The 17,735-nt window shown below is 45.3% G+C and overlaps 1 protein-coding gene across 1 annotated transcript in view; it reads right to left on the reverse strand.

Annotated features, from left to right (window-relative positions):
- Positions 1 to 7,084: 7,084 nt before the first annotated feature.
- Positions 7,085 to 17,735, reverse strand: part of LOC137438651 (E3 ubiquitin-protein ligase TRIM33) — a 92,992-nt gene continuing 82,341 nt past the window's right edge. Inside the window, 3 exon segments of the mRNA XM_068133874.2 lie at positions 7,085 to 8,177; positions 8,410 to 8,562; positions 14,399 to 14,473. Coding sequence (XP_067989975.2) covers positions 7,770 to 8,177; positions 8,410 to 8,562; positions 14,399 to 14,473 — 636 coding nt within the window. The 3' untranslated portion in view covers positions 7,085 to 7,769.

Here is a 17,735-nt window from a genome sequence, read left to right on the forward strand (position 1 = left end):
AACTTCAAGAGGTTTTTCAGGAAGTAAATGGGAGGGTTGACCAGACAGTCTTTTCAGAAAGACAGTGAGAAGGTTTGTCAGGGTTGAAAGGCCTTCCAAGTGTTGGACCAGCTACTGATCCTATTAAGGTCTACATAGTGGGAAGAGGTAGGTGCCATCTCGATAATGATAGATGCTGTGGTAGAGGGTGGATTAATCAGACATAATTTATGGGTTTATGGCATGGTTTATGGTTTATGGCATGGGTGTTGATACAGAGGGAAATGATGTGTTTTGTGTCTGCATATGGGACACAAGCTGGAAGGTCTTCGACGGAGAAGCAGGAATTCAGGGATGCTTTGGAGAGGATTATGGGAATGGTTGAGATGGAGGCGATTCTGTGCATTGCGGGGGATTTTAACACACATGTCGGAGTAGCAAAGCCTGGTGAAGAGGAATGTGTTGGTAAATTTGGTTGGGGGAAAAGGAATAGAGAGGGTCAATAACTGGTGGAGCTAGTGGCGAGGAATGGAATGGTTATAGGTGGTTCATTCTTTCAAACGTGGGGAAGCCACAAGATTACATATAGGAGTGGACAGCACAGAACAGGATTTGGTGGTGGTAAGGAAGTGACAGCTGTGGAGGGTTAAGGATTGCAAGACAGTGGTGGGAGAGCGTGTTACCACCCAGCGCAAGCCTGTGGTGTTTGTGGTGAGGATGAAGAAAATGAGGGAGGTTAAGAGCAGAGGTCGGAAGGTTATTAAGTGGGGAAAGTGTAGTGGAAGCATCGCTGTAGAGTCCAAGAAGAAGGTGAAGGCTAGGTATGAGCAACTTAGAGAAGAAGCAGAAGGTTTGGAGGAGAGAAGAAGAATTACGGAAAGGCATTTAGGGAAAATGCAGAAGTGTTGTGTTGAAGGACGTCAGGAAAGGGTGCATCATCGAGAGATAGAAACCAGGTATGGTGGACAGAAGTACCGAAGGCAGTTGGTGAAGAGAAGAGGGTTTGGAAGAGGATAGAGAAGATCAAGGATACAGGGGGGGGGGGCAGCCGGATGTGGGATTGCTGCACCTCTATGTGCAGAAGAAGAAAGCAGCAAGGTCAGCTGTGGATAAGGCGAGGAATGATATGGAACATGAGGTGTACAAGTGGGAGGAGGAGGACGATCTATAAATTCGCTTGTGACAGTGATGAGGATAGCAAGGACATGAATAGGGGGAGGGGCTGTGATTAAAGATGGAGGCGGGAGGCTTGTGACAGAGAGGGGTGCAGTATTGAAGGAGGGGGAAGGATATTTCAAACAGCTTTTGAACCAGGAAGGAAGCAGCCAACTGGAGCTATCGAGTTATGTAGAGGGAAAAGAGATCACTGAAAAGGAAGTGCGGATGGTATTGAAGAGGATGAAAAAGGCAAGGGCGCCAGACATCAATGGGGTATGTACAAAAAAGATAATTGCAGCGGGAGAAGTTGGAGTCAGGTGGACGAAGAGGTTGTTGTATGTATGTATGTATGTATGTATGTATGTGTATGTATGAATGAATGTATGTATGTATGAGAGATGGGTCAATTCTGGAGGGGTGGAGAACGGAGTTAATTGTGCCAAAATGGACGGGGGAGGAGGATGTTCACGATCCGGAGTAGTACAGGGGCATTACACTCAGTCATGTCATGAGGGTGCTGGAGAGGATTCTGGATAGGAGAATAAGGAAAAGTGTGGAGAACGAGATCGGTGAAGAGCAGCAGCAGTTCAGAAAGGGTAGGGGAACAACAGATGAGAGGTTTGCACTGAGACAGCTGGTGGAGAAGAGGTTGGAGGTGCAAGGTGAAATATATTTCTTCACCATTTGTGGATCGGGAGAAGGCCTACAACACTGTTCCGAGAGAGATGGTGATACAGATGGATGAGAGTGCCGGAGGCAAAAGTGAGGTTGGTGGAAGGGACGTACAAGGGAATGAAGGGAAGAGTTTTTGGTAGGTCCTAGGATGTCGGAGGAGCTCAATGTGAACATCGGTTTCAGGCAGGGAAACCCTCTCAGCCAACTCCTGTTTATCATGGTGATGGAGCTGGCAAGCAGGAAGGTGAACGTGAAAGATATTCTGGGGAGGATATTGTACGCGGAAGATCTGGTTGTTGTGGTGGAAAGTGGGCGGGAGATGCAGGTCTTCTCTTCTCTTCTCTTCGGCGATCACTCGTAGCCGAATATGATCGTTTTCCAGTTCGTGAGTTGTGGGTCCGCAGGTGGCTAAAGAGGCCGATCTTGGAGCTGCAAATCCCCTGTTGCAGGAAGTACTGGAGTAGTGGAAGGAGGAATTTGAGAAACATGGGCTGAAAATGAGCATGGAGAAGACTGAGGTGATGTGGGTCGGGCAGCAGAGAAAGTAAAAGGATATCAGGTTGGAGGGGAAGGAAATCGGACATGGAAATAGCTTTGAGTATCTGGGGATAACAGTGACTGGGGATGGTAAGCCAGACGCAGAGGTGTGGAAGAGGATTCAGGTGGGTGTGAATGAGTGGTGGAGGGTTTAATGGCAGAAACATTTCAGAAACAAAGATTTCAAGGATATTGAAAGAGAAGGTTCTGATGTCATGTGTAACGCTGGCCTACCTTTATGGTCTGGAGATGGTGGCACTGACAGAGAGATAACAACAGAGGCTGCAGGTTTGCGAGAACAACTTGGTCAGGAGGATTGCAGGAGTGAAGAGGGTGGATATAAGGAGAATGGATGAGATGAGGGAGGAGATTGGTGTGCAGATGAGCTTGATGGGGAGATTGGTGAAATGTCGGCTGAGATGGGCTGGACATTTGATGCGGATGGGAGAAGAGAGAATGGCAAAGAGCGGATAGGTTGAGGGAACAAGGTAGGAAGAAAAGAAGTCGACTGCGGTTGAGATGGGAGGATTGCGTGAAGAGGGATACAAGTAAAGTGGGGGTAGTTGGAGGGTGGGCAGAGTTGGCTGAGGACAGAGGGGACTGGAGGAATATCGTGGTGACGACATGGCAGGAGCTTTGTACCATTGGACCTCACGCCTTATAAAGAGAAGAGGAGGAGAATAACACCAACAGTTCACACTCTGGCAGAGGCATACCAAAGTCTTAAAAGAAAATGGTACATGCTGCTTTCTTGCTTGACTTTCAGCATGTATAAGTATAGAACACGGACAGAAGAGCCATTGGTCGGAATCCATGGGGAGTGTGTGTGTGTGTGTGTGTGTGTGTGTGTGTGTGTGTGTGTAGGGGGGTAGTCTTTGACCTTTGGACCTAAATCTGACTTTTGACCCCATAATGTAATCCATTTATCTTTACATCACCATACATACATGTTCCAAGTTTAACTTAGTTCCCTTCAGCCGTTTAAAAGTTATCTCAGTAATGAAAACCTATTAAAGACTCTGACCTTTGACCTCTTGATGCCAAAATCTCATAAGTTAATCTTCGCATCATAATATGTGCTTGTACCAAGTTTGGTCAAAATCCCATCATTGGTTCACAAGTTAGCACAGTAACAATTTTTACTTCACATGACCTTTGATCTCTGGACCCCAAAATCTAATCAGTTCATCCTTGCATTATTATACATACCTGCACCAAGTTTGGCTTGGATCCATTCAGCCGTTCTTACGTCATCGCGGTAACGAAAACCTATCATGTACAGACCGATGGACGGATGGCCAACCCAAAAAACAATAGTCAGGTTCACTATGTTTTTTCGTTCAAAATCATGGTAGATTAGCAAACCTATACATTTTTGGAAACGTTATTACATGGAAAATCTGAAAATCAATGTTTACATTTGCCAATTCCGACCAATTCGATTCGACCAATCGACCAATTCGACCAATCGCTTCGATCGACCATTCGACCAATTCGATTTGCCAATCAATTTGACCGACCTTTGCTTGTGTGGAACGGACTGTGAAAACGATGCGGACTATATTGTCGGATACGACACACAGGACAGTGATGACGAACTCTAATGGCATATTCTGTAATCGTGTATGTTTGATGCCATTGACTGCCTGTGTATATTTTGTCATTGACTGCCTGTGTAGATGTGAAGTTATACTGACTGCATGTGTATATATGATTTTGCTGACTGCCTGTGTATGTTTGGTGATATGAATTATTGTGACACATTTTGATGTTATTAACTGCCTGTACAAAATGATAACGTGTATTTGATTATGCAACTTATCGCGAATATAAAGACAGTATTTTGCAATTCAAAACCTTTGATTCGTGTCTTACCATTCCCCATAGCACTAATTTGATACTTTCATTGGATTCCTTGTCCCTGAAAATATAGGTTTAGTATATTTTAAAAAGTTTTTAGGGTAATTAGAGGCAGAAATTGAACAAAATATGTATTTTACAGTGGCCATTTTGAAAATCCAAAATGGCCGCCATACAGGTATCTCTCCAAATGTAAACATTGATTTTTAGTTTCCTTATGCTATAACCTTTCCAAAAATGTATAGGTTTGCTAATCTACCATGATTTTGAACGAAATATAATTTATTGACATAGTGAACCTGACTACAATGCCTCAGGCGACTTCATCAGCAGAGGCCAAACACAAAAACCAAACAAATGAAAAAAAAAATGTGATGATGGATTCCAACCTTGCTGACGACTGGAAGCAAGATACAAGCCCCGTTTATGCACTGATCACAATAAAGAGGATCTGTTTATTGTGTATTGCAGTAATGTCGGCTGACTCCCAAGTAGAGGGACCTCGAGAAAATGACAGGGTGAATAGAGCAGAAAGAGGATGTGCAAGAGTGGCAGAGCAGATGTTTTGGACACCCTGTGGCGGAATGACATCCGGAACTGTTGCAGAATCTGAGTCGACGGTTGCCAGAAACCTCAACTTCTTCAGGCGAGAAAGACGGTGCACAGGAGCAGTTGGGTATCGATGCTCCTCTGAGTACAAACTCCACTGTGCTTGTGTGTACCAGGAGGCTTTACAGGTCAAATTGTGGTTTCGTGAGCACAACTTGGTGAGTGGATTGCGCAACCAAGCACATTCCAGTGAAGACACCATGTCCATCGACAAAACCTTAACAATCATCTTTCTTTCATTTGCATAAATCACCCGCAGTTTTTCAAAGAGCAAGTATGTACTCATCTATGAAGGTCGAAAAGCATTCAAATTACTTAGTGAGGGTAGTGGGAGGGTGGACAGAGTTCACGATCTCTCATCCTAAATCAGCTAAAGTCATCCTAAACCCTGAATAAAGTAATCCTAAATCCTAAATAAAGTAATCCTAAAGTAATAAAGTCCTAAAGTAAAGTAAAGTTAATCCTAAAGTAAAGTAATAAAGTTCTTCCTCTTCTCCAATGGCTTGATCTCCGATCTTCAATTTGGATTCAGACCAGGTCATTCTACTCTGGACATGCTGCTTCTGCTGTCTCAACAATGGATGGAGGTCCTCAATGCCAAACAGGAAATCAGAGCTGTCTCCCTTGACATATCACGTGCCTTCGATACGGTCTGGCACCCAGCTCTGCTCACCAAACTCTCCTCCTATGGTATCCATGGAAATCTCCATGCATGGCTTGCGGACTTCTTCTCTGGTTGTAGACAACGTGTGGCCCTGAATGGATTTCTCTCATCTCCCCTTCCTGTTCAGGCTAGAGTTCCCCAAGGTAGTGTTCTGGGCCCTGTGCTTTTTCTGGTCTTTATCAATGATCTCTCTGACTCTCTGGAAAATCCTCTCTATCGCTTTGCTGATGACTCCACTCTCTGCCGCTCCATTCCTCTTCCCTCAGATCGGCAGTCTGCAGCCTCCTCACTCTCTGAAGGCCTGGACAAAATCACAGACTGGTCAAGCAAGTGGAACATGTCTTTCAATCCTGACAAATCTCACACTCTTACTATGTCTCTCCGAAAAGATCGACTGGACAACCTTCCCATCTACTTTCTCAACAATCCTCTCCAAGAAGTTCTGTCGCTCAAGCTCTTGGGTCTCACTATCTGCCATGACCTTTCTTGGGAAAACCACATTTCCAAGCTGGCCTCCAACGCCAGTCGCTGACTGGGCATCCTCCGTCGTGCGAAGTCCTTCCTCGGCACACCTGAGCTCCTCACCACATACAAGGCTTTCATCCGCAGCTCAATGGAATACTGTTCTCCCCTATGGATGTGCAATAATACGCCTGCTCCTGCCTCACACCTAGCTCGGCTTCACGCTGTTGAAACCAAAGCTTTCAGAATCATTGGAATCTCCCGTAATGAATCTATCTCCGAGGGGCTTTCACTCACTCACCGCAGACAGGTAGGTCGTCTTTCTGTCTTCTACCGACTCCTCTCCGGCCTTGCTCCCCCAGCTCTCTCTGTGCTTTGTCCCCCAAATATTCCTACAGGTCGCACAAGATCTGCCAGCAACCCTCTGATGGTTAAACTGCCAAAATCTCGGCTCTCTGCTCACCTTCACTCTTTCATTCCTCTTTTCTCCCACCTCTGGAACAAACTTCCACACTCCCTTCAATCCCACTCCTCCCTCCAGGTCTTTATAACAGGTGTTCACCACCATCTCTTATCTTTCCCCATCCAAAACCTTGATCTTTTCTACCCCCACTAATTCACCCCAGATCCACCTTGTTTGAAATTCCAACTTCTTTCCTGGAAGTCCTGGCAGTGTCCATATGTTTTATACCTCTCCCATCCCCCCTTCCCATGCCTCCCCCCCCCCCAAAGCCCTCTCCTTCCCACAGATCTCTCGATGTCCCTGCTCTCAGATGTTGTGTTTGTGTTCCTCCCCCTCTCGCCCCATCTTGTCTACCGCTCCCCATGTTATATGTTTTATGTGTCGGTTTGTCTTTCTGTGTGATTAATGTTAGCTCTTTCACGAGCCTCGATCTTGTATTAAAAAATAAAAAATAAAAAATAAATCCTAAATCCCTGTGATTTTGTTTTCGACACACCATGCCACCCAGGAGCATATGGACTAGCTCAGTAGAGTGAATCTCTGAGCCAGCATTTTGCGATATTGGGGGGACCAGGGCAGGGGGTAGAGGGGAAATAAATAAATAAATCACAGAGCAGTGATCGACTATCAATAGTTTAGCTTTGGATGCTGATTATGGATAAAAAAAAAGAAAAGAATTTGGTCACAATTCATTTTGTATTTTTCGCTTGTACTTTCATTGCCAAAATGAAATACGATACAGATGACCATTGTATAACGTAAAACAACACCACTTGTGACCAATAATCAGCACAAAAGCTGTTTGAACATCCTACTTCCAAAATAAAAATGAAATTGCTTGAAAGCGTGTAATTAAGAACATCTTATACCAAAATGATAAGATATCGATTGGATCCACAATGGATACCCCCGTGGAGACCTGCAATGCCCCACTCATCAAAACCTATAAAGTTAGGATATGTTAATGCAAATTTTTAAACCTCGCTCTCTCCCAATGCAACTTGTATGGGAATTGTTCATGTGGGAATTATGTTCAATGATGGGAATATTCATGAACAAGTGGGAATACCGGGAAGCATTACAGGAAGTACAATACTCAAAGATTTTCTCATCGAGAAACAAGTAAAATCCGGTGGTATCAAATCTCTGTTTGCATCTTTGACGGTCAAGAAAAAAAAGGAAAAAAAAGTTTTGCCATTTTTTGATGGCACGTCCATCAAAAAACGCCGACAATCTCGCAAGTTACGCTCTTCGCAAATCATCGAAGTTGAAAATGTAAAAATAAAGACTTAGAAATGCAAAACACTTGCAAGGGCAGGATAAGTCCGAATAAACCTGCGCTTCATTCTGCAAATCAAAGGTTCAGTGAATGTGCACCGGATGCTCCACCCCTCTGTGCCTTTTTCGTCGCGGTGGCCTAACTTCTTCGTCGTCTTCATCGTCACCTTGAATTGTCACTGTCACTTCTTTATCATTTGAATTGTCCTCCTCCTCATCCTTCTCCTTCTCCTCACTTTCTACTTCTTCCTCTTCGTCCTCGTCCTCCTCTTCCTCCTCATCAAAATCTTCATCTTCACCATCACCATCACCATCACCATCTTCACCATCACCATCTTCAACAATAAAATCATCTAAGTCCGAGTACAGATGTTCTTTGCCTCCAGTAACAGCAGCCCTTCTAGTGAAGGTAATGCCCGGGAAGAGGTCAAGCAGTTTGAGGTCGAAGAACTGTGACAGCTCACGCCCTGCTTTCGCAATCTCCGTATCCAACTACGGTTGGGAGAAAGTGTAAAGAAAAAGGGTGAGCGAGAGGAAGAGAGAGGGAGAGAGAAGAGGGAGAGAAACAGAGAGAGAGAGAGAGAGAGAGAGAGAGAGAGAGAGAGAGAGAGAGAGAGAGAGAGAGAGAGAGAGAGAAGAAAACATTCCAGAGAAAATGGATGTAAATCTGCATTCCTCCTCAAACTACACAACATCGCATCAAACAATAAAATATCGTGCTCACCTTGTTGAAGCGAGCACAATTCTGGAAGATGAGATGCATATCTGCAACGACCTCAGCAGGACTCTGGTAGTACTCAAGGTGCTTGCGTTGGAGTTTGAGTCTGACACTTGACAGATCCATCGGGCGTTTAATACGCCTGTAATAGTTAGGGACCTAACAAACAAGAAAAATATATATAAAATAAGCAACAAGGTAAATAAAGAAGTAATTGAACAGTGAAGAAGAATGCACTCCAAACTAGAACATTTGCATTTGTTTGCCATTTGCTGGCCAATCATCACAGTTCAGCAGATGCCTTCCATCCTCCACTTTTGTCGAAACACTCTGTCTCCTTGGCAGAAAACACATACAGCACTTCACTGCAACCCATGACACAAGTCCCTTTTTAGGTTCACTGCATCAATGGCAGAGAAAAGGTAACATTTGTGCAAATCAAAAGAAACCTCACATAATTCCTGTCACTCCAGAAATTCTCACCTGTAAAACCCTTCATGCAATAATTCTCTAAAGGACGGCAGTTTCTCGTTTATTGTATTCACAAACAAGTTTATTTCTTTTTTTTTCACGTCAGATAACATATCTCAACAAGAACGGCACACGGTAGAGCACGTACCTCCGCCAGGCTGAACAGTTTAAGTTTTGTATCCCACTCACAGGGCGGGTCGGGATACGGACCATAACCAAAACCGGATCGGCTTGTTCTTGTCAATTACCAAACTCATCCACCTGCTTTTATCATAACCAGTCCACAACCTTTTGAAATATCATGCTGTATATTGTTATTGGCCCCATATCTAAATGGTGAAAAATCACTTTAAATTTTTTTTATTTCTCGGATCTTCACCAAAATCAAAGCATTTATTCCTTGTCACACACCCAACCTGCCCACCGAATTTCATCCAAATCCGTCCATAACCCCTTACTACAAAGCCCTACCTCTGCATTACAGTTTCTTCTCATATTTACGCTAGAAAACGTTACCACGACGCCGAGTACCTGCAAATTCTGTTGAGTAACTTTTTCTTGAGGTTGTTGAGAAATTATTTTGGAATCCTTGCCAACAGAATCTACTCATATAATGAATTAACCTGCTCATAAATCTAATGCATATAATTACCTTATATCAATTCTGTGACTACAACTGTGACAGCACAACGATTCAAATCGAATGTGCCAGTTTCCATTTGAGACAATCAAGTTGATCCCTCGTGGTAGACAAGCCACACATCCCCATTGGGCTAGCAATCCATCCTGGATAATGCCGATAAATTACCAGAGAAGAATAACAGGACTGATTATAAGGTGACAACCCCTGCTATGAGCAAAATATATTACACCTTCAAGATAATGACCTTAGTTTGGCTAGACTGGGGAGGATGCCCACCATATCAATGGTATCCTACTCATTAGGGAAGCTGCACATGAATGGCTTTCATAATCAACTGATGACCTTTTCTAATCAGCTTTCGACAGGAAACCGATTTTTATAATCGATATATTGATCCAACATTGTCGATTCTGGTGCCATTGGATTGTACAACAACCATTTAGATGTGTTAAGAAAGTAGAAGGAATTTTAACTACCATCATTGAGACGAATTGTTCAATATTAAACCAATGCAAGGGGTTATTTAGCTTCAGGTTGCTGATGGTCCAACCCAGAACCGGGTTGGCCAGTTAATGTTCCCACCTAAGAAAGGAGCAGTATGTGTGTGTGTGTGTGTGTGTGTGTGTGTGTGTGTGTGTGTGTGTGTGTGTGTCCGTGTGTTGTGCTTGTGTCCGTGTGTTGTGCTTGTGTCCGTGTGTTGTGCTTGTGTCCGTGTGTTGTGCTTGTGTCCGTGTGTTGTGCTTGTGTCCGTGTGTTGTGCTTGTGTCCGTGTGTTGTATGTCGTGTGTGTGTCCCGTGTGTCGTGTCCAGTGTGTCGTGTGCATGTCGTGTGCGTGTCGTGTGCATGTCCTGTGCGTGTCCTGTGTGTCGTGTGCATGTCCCGTGTGTGTGTCCCGTGTGCATGTCCCGTGTGCATGTCCCGTGTGTCGTGTGCGTGTCCCGTGTGTCATGTGCGTGTCCCGTGTGCGTGTCCCGTGTGTGTGTCCCGTGTGTCGTGTGCGTGTCCCGTGTGTCGTGTGTGTGCCCCGTGTGTCGTGCCCCGTGTGTTGTGTGCGTGCCCCGTGTGCTGTGTGCGTGTCCCGTGTGCTGTGTGTGTGTCCCGTGTGCTGTGTGCATGTCCCGTGTGCTGTGTGCATGTCCCGTGTGCTGTGTGCGTGTCCCGTGTGTCGTGTGCGTGTCCGTGTCCCGTGTGTTGTGTGCGTGTCCCGTGTGTTGTGTGCGTGTCCCGTGTGTTGTGTGCGTGTCCCGTGTGTGTGTGCGTGTCCCGTGTGTTGTGTGCGTGTCCCGTGTGTTGTGTGCGTGTCCCGTGTGTTGTGTGCGTGTCCCGTGTGTTGTGTGCGTGTCCCGTGTGTTGTGTGCGTGTCCCGTGTGTTGTGTGCGTGCCCCGTGTGTTGTGTGCGTGTCCCGTGTGTTGTGTGCGTGTCCCGTGTGTTGTGTGCGTGCCCCGTGTGTTGTGTGCGTGCCCCGTGTGTTGTGTGCGTGCCCCGTGTGTTGTGTGCGTGCCCCGTGTGCTGTGTGCGTGCCCCCGTGTGTTGTGTGCGTGCCCCCGAGTGTTGTGTGCGTGCCCCCGTGTGTTGTGTGCGTGCCCCGTGTGTTGTGTGCGTGCCCCGTGTGTTGTGTGCGTGCCCCGTGTGTTGTGTGCGTGTCCCGTGTGTTGTGTGCGTGTCCCGTGTGTTGTGTGCGTGTCCTGTGTGTTGTGTGCGTGTCCCGTGTGTTGTGTGCGTGTGCCGTGTGTTGTGTGCGTGTCCCGTGTGTTGTGTGCGTGTGTTGTGTGCGTGTGCCGTGTGTTGTGTGCGTGTCCCGTGTGTTGTGTGTGTGTCCCGTGTGTTGTGTGCATGTCCCGTATGTTGTGTGCGTGTGTTGTGTGTGCGTCCTGTGTGCTGTGTGCGTGTGCGTGTGTTGTGTGCATGCGTTGTGTGTGCGTCCTGTGTGCGTGTGTTGTGTGCATGTCTTGCGTGTGCGTCCTGTGTGCTGTGTGTTGTGTCCTTTGTGCATATCCTGTGTCCGTGTGTTGCGTGCATGTCTGTGTGTTGCGTGCATGTCTGTGTGTTGCGTGCCTGCCCATGTTTCATGCGTGTACATGTGTTGTGTGCGTGCCTGTGTGGTGTGTGCGTGCTTGTGTGTTGTGTGCATGTCCCTGTGAGATTTAAAAAACCATCCCTGGAAATATTACCACAAATTAATGACAACTGGAGGCAATCCGGGGTTCGGTAACGATTCTGAAAAGAGCCCTTAGAACAAAACACTGAAAATGTTAAACAGCTTGGTCCATGAACTGTGATCCCTTACTGAAGCGGAGGTGGATAATTTAAGTTCTGGGAGGACTCAATTCCACCTCCTGAAACCCACACATGGAGATAACACACACACACACACGCCATGTTTTTGCTTCAAACCTGGGTTATTTTTATTTTATTTCCGGGAGCGATTGAGGCAGTGGTCTCTTTCCGTCTATTTTCTCTTAAATGACTTGACCAGAGGGCCATAAAATCTACGCCATTATGAAGGTCTGTCTGAGGAGTTCCGGGGATTTTGTGAGATTGGGAGAGAAAACATCCTTTTACTTTTGATGAAACATTATTTACCTTTGATGATGTGTATAAAACAAGTTGCTGATTTACGTCATGGATACATTCCCAAAAACTGCGGCATTATATGAAACGACGTTATTCGGATACAATTTCCCTTTATACATACTAGGGCATGCCCGTACTATATCTATATCTAAAATTATATCCCCCCCTCTATTTACATGAAATGGTTTGGTCCATGAAATGTTTTGGTCCATTCGCAACGCCAAAGCGAACGGCGAACGCTTTACATGAAATGGTTTGGTCCATGAAATGTGTTGGTTCATTCGCAACGCCAAAGCGAACGGCGAACGGCTTGCGAGTACAGTGACAATCCCCCCCCCCCCCCCCCCCTCTATTTAGATGAAATGGTTTTTATTAGTTTTAAAACATAGTTTAACGCCAACATAGCGGCAACATAGTTTGCAAACGTGAAATAAATGAATACGCTCTCAAATGTGCCATCCGAGGCAGAGTGTGTCCGCCACGTTCGGCACACGCGATAGCTCGCTGCTCTCTGATTGGTTGAATCGTTTTTTGGACATAGCTCGGTAAGTAATTGTCCGATTAATATGAAACCTTGAAAAGGCACATCCTCGGGTCCCCAGCAATATACCTGGCAAGTTTAAAGTATATCGGACCCGTGGTTGTCGAGAAACAGCGGTCACAGACAAACGTACAAACAAACACACAGAGATTACTGGAATTATAGATAGATAATAGTGTTATAAAGGGGAGATGCATTGCCAGGGAAAAATTTGGTCACCCAAACTTAACTTCGCTTTCACTTAAGTACATATTAGAGACAAAAATTAAACAAATGTTGGAAGAATGTATGAACCAATATGTATGAATCATGTACCAAGAGGTGGGCTTTATTTTAATACCTCACAAGTACGTGTAGTGGTGATATTTAGATAACTCTGAATTTAAAATATTTTTTGACATTTTTCAGTGAAAACAGCATAAAATGATGTTTTTCACCAAAAAGTCAGAAGATGCAGCAATTAAGAAATCGTTTTTCATAATCAGCAAAAAAATTCTGATTCAGAAATCATTCTCAAACCTTTTGTCCTCAAGACACAATTAAAAGTGCTGTAGCTCTTGGACTAGTTTATTCACAGATACACACCCTGGGTGTTGAACGAACAGAAGTACACTGCACAGTAATTTTTGAACAACGTTGTATCGGACTGGCGTGACCTGAAATTGACTATTGTCCCATGATGTGTTAACGACATCATATCAAAACGTTGCAAATAGACTCGACAAACCAGCAACTTACTTTTGCATCAGGAAGAAGATAATTGGTTTTGGTTTGTTTATCGGCACAATTAGGTTGCCCATGGTCACTTGAGAGTTGCAATTCCACGGGGTTTCTCCACATTTCGCGGGATTGTGAAATGGACAGGCGACCGTGATGGGCCATGACATGTAGGAGCCATGCTGTTTCTGTTTCAATCACAGTTGTGTGTTCGGTGTTGGTGTAGGGTGGTGGAGAGGGTGAGCATGAAGACTTGGGGTTTGGACCGGAGGTTTAGGACTTGCATTTGGGTGGCAGAGGTTGGATTTAGAATGTGGAACTTGAATTTGGGTGGCAGAGGTTGGATTTAGAAGGTGGAACTTGAGGACTTGGGGTGTGCAGGGAGAGGGTGAGGAGTGGAGGACTTTGTCACATTTTGCATTGTGTAGATGTTCCATGGGTCCTTGCTAGTATTAAATAAGCCGAATTGTAGCGAAGTGCCTCATTCCCCGAATTATGACATGAAATACCTTGAGAGATTGGCGAATACAAGGAATGTTCTTTACCTAAAAAACATGCAACATCTTGACAGGATAGCAGCAAGGACACTCATAACTGTCATCCCACTCTATCTTCTTTTATTTATTTTCAACACCCAAATGAATGAAGTGGAGAAATTGAACTTCCGACTCTCACAACCAAGTTATCCTGGAGCAATTGTATTATATGCAGCTGGTAAGAAGCACGAGTTAACACCTCATTGTGTGACTCATTTCCTATTTCCTGTGAGATTGTTTGCAATTGAGATTCTTCAAATTAATGGTAGTCTACGACAAATATCTCATGCTCGATCTAACAAACGTCACCAGATGTGTGCGATGCCAATTCCAATAGGAGAAACAGATTTATGAAAGCAACGAGTTCAAGAAACAATCAATCCATTAAAGCAGCATAAAAAGCAAAAAAACATTGTATCGACTAATATCAAAGACAAACAAAAAGTACTGCACAACAACAACGATGACGAAGAAAAGGAGAGACAACATTTTTCCTTTTGATGCATCTTACCGAATGGCTGACTGGTTCATGGAAGGGTGGACTCAACTCATGACAAAATAGATGAAGAAGAATGCGTTCACATTTCTGTATGGCGAGAGTTATTGATGTTATAATTAATTATCAAGTTCATAAACAAGGAAGCTCTTGATCAATATAGTTTAGCAGATTATTATTTTTCTATACCAAGTCGAGGCTAATATAGGAGCTAACAAACAGAAACATATAACAAAAGGGAGCGGGAGACAAAGGGGGTGTGGGGAGGGGAGAGAGGGAAGCACAAAACAGGAGGGAACAGGGACATCTGTGGAAGAGAGAGGGCTGGGGCTATAGAGACTTTTAGGAAAGGAAACAGGGAATGTGAAGGAGGTGGGTTTGGGGAGGATTAACGAGGGTAGAAAATATCATGGTTTTGGATGGGGGAAGATAACAGATGGTGGTGAACAGCTGTTTCAAAGACCTGGAGGAAGAGTGGGATTGAAGAGAGTGTGGGAGTTTGTTTGAGAGGTGGGAAAAAAAAAGAGGAATGAAAGGGTGAAGGTAAGCAAAGAGTCTTGATTTTGCAAGTTTTACCAGAAGAGGGTTGCTGGCAGATCTTGGCGACCTGTAGGAATATTTGGGGGACAAAGCACAAACAGAACAGAGGGAGCTTGGCCGGCGAGGAGTCGGTCAAAGACAGAAAGACCACCAACCTGCCTGCAGTGAGAGAGTGAAAGGCCCTCAGAATCAACTTCATCACGGGAGATACCAATGATTCTGTATGCTTTAGTTTCTACAGAGTGAAGCCGAGCTAGGTGTGAGGCAGGACCACCAGCCCAAAGGGGAGAGCAGTAATCCATCAAGCTGCGGATGAAAGGTTTGTAAGTGGTTCAGAGCTCAGTTACGCCAAAGAATGACTTCGCATGATGGAGGATGCTCAGTCGATGACTGGCTTTGGAGGCCAGCTTGGAAATATGGCTTTCCCAGGAAAGATCATGGCAAATAAGCCCAAAAGCCAAAGAGACCCAAAAGTTTGAGTGACAGAACTTATTGGAGAGGATTGTTGAGAAAGTGGATGGGATGGTTGTATAGTCAGTCTTTTCGGAGAGACATCGTGAGAGTATGAGATTTGTCAGGATTGAAAGACATGTTCCACATGTTTGGCCAGCTTGTAATTTTATCCAGGTCTGCAGAGAGTGAAGAGGCTGCTGCCTGCCGATCTAAGGTAAGAGAGTTGGAACATCAGAGAGTGAAGTCATCAGCAAAAAGATAGGGAGGATTTTCTAGGGAGTCAGAGAGATAATTGATGAAGATTTTAAAAAGCACAGAGCCCAGAACACTGCCTTGAAGAACTCCAACCTGGACAGGAAGAGGAGATGAGATAATTCCATTTAGAGCCACACGTTGACTACGACAGGAGAGGAAGTCCACGAGCCATGAGTGGAGATTTCTTTCCATGGATACCATAAGAGGATAGTTTGGTGAGCAGAGTGGGGAGCAAGACCAAATTGAAGGCACGACTCCGATTTCCTGGTCAAGAGAGACGGATCTGATTTCTTGCCTGGCATCAAGGACCTGCATCCATTGTTGAGACAGCAGAAGCAGCATGTCCAGAGTAGAATTACCTGGTCTGAATACAAATTGATGATCCGAGATCACGCCATTGGAGAAGAGGAAGGATTTGATGTCAGAAGCGATGATTGATTCTATGACCTTGCTGATTATTGGGAGCAGGCTGATTGGTCTGTCGTTGCAAGGATCTGTTTTTGCACCTTTTTGTGTAAAGCAGTAAAGTTGGCCAATTTCCAAGCAGATGGCAAATGACCTTCAACAAAAGAGAGGGTGAAGATAACAGAGAGAGGGTGAGACAGAGCGGCAGAGCAGGATTTTAGGACCCATTGACTGATGCCGTCTGGTCCAGTTGCAGAATCAGAGTCGAGGTTTGACAAAAACTTCTCCACCTTCTCAGGAGCGAAGGACACAGAGTCCAGGAGCAGCTGGGTTCGACTGGGAAAGGTGGGTACAGAGAGAGATGGGTTAGGGACACAAGATTTTGAGGCAAACACAGACTTGAGGCATTCAGCTTTTTCACGTGCGTAGTCAGCTGTGTAGCCGTTTGAGGTAAGGGAGGGGATCAAACACCAGAAACAGATTTGACCAGACGCCACCAGGATTTGGAGGGAGACAGGTTTGAAAGTTCAGTCTTGAGAGTAGAGAGATATTGTTTCCTGGCTCTCCTGAAGGTAGACACACACTTGTTCCGAGCTTTGTGAAAGGAACTGAGATTACCTTCATTTGGATTAGCCTTCCATGAGGTGAAGGCAAGTTGCTTCACGGCAACTGCCTCACAACAAGCTTCAGTCCACCATGGACGGGAGGAAGGGTATGACGACTGAAGACGAGATTGGATAAGTCTGTGCATGAGAGAGAGGAGTTTACTTTGGAAGAATTCCCAGGATGAGTTGATGTCAGAGGCATTCGGGATGGGAGACCAGTCCAGATGATTAATGGCTGCTTGAAGACCGTGCCAGTCAGCCTGAGTGAAATGCCAGACTCGTCGGCGCTGAGGGGGCTCTCTGAGAATGGCCAGAGAGATGTCCACTTTAACAAGGAAATTATCAGAAGAACCGATTGGAGCAGAAGAAGAGCAGCAGACATTTGCAGGGAAGTTTGTCATAACCAAATCTAGAAGAGAAGATACTCCATTGACTGAGATCCGGGTCGGGAAATTGACAGATTGTGTCAGTCCCAGTGAGTCGCAGAATTCCTTTGCTGAAGTGCCATGGCTGGAGTGAGAGGAACCCACACCCAGCCAGCTGGCATGATGACACTTGAAGTCGCCACATATGAGGAAGAGAGAGTTGGGATGAGTGGATAGAAGTTGGTCCATGTTGTCAGATAGGGAGATGTAAATGGAGTCATCATTGTTTGGAGGACGGTACAGAAAACATATGAACAAAAGGTGGAAGCGGAGAGGAAGCTGTAGCCAGAGGTAATCCTGGGGGTGGGGTGGAGAGAAGACAGTGCAAGGAGAGTGAGGAAGAGTTTTTGATAAAGATAGCCACCCCACCACCAGGACGAGGCTCAGGTCTATCATACCGGAGGAGGGAGTAACCAGGAAGAGATATTAACGAATCAGAGAAATCTTGAAGGTGGAAAGTTTCTGTTAAGCAGATTCCGTCTGGTTTGTCAGAAGCAACCTGTATGGAGAGATCAATCAGGTTTGAGCGAAGTCCCTGGATGTTTGAGGTCCATACCGTTAAGGAAGAGGGAGGGGGAGCATCGGGTACAGGACAGGGGAGGGGGGGGGAGCATCAGGTACAGGGGAGGGGAGGGGTAGGGTAAGATGAAGAGTGAGTGGGGGGGTAGG

This window comes from Myxine glutinosa, chromosome 13, assembly GCF_964187855.1.
Source record: "Myxine glutinosa chromosome 13, kmMyxGlut1.1, whole genome shotgun sequence".
Lineage (NCBI taxonomy): Eukaryota > Metazoa > Chordata > Myxini > Myxiniformes > Myxinidae > Myxine > Myxine glutinosa.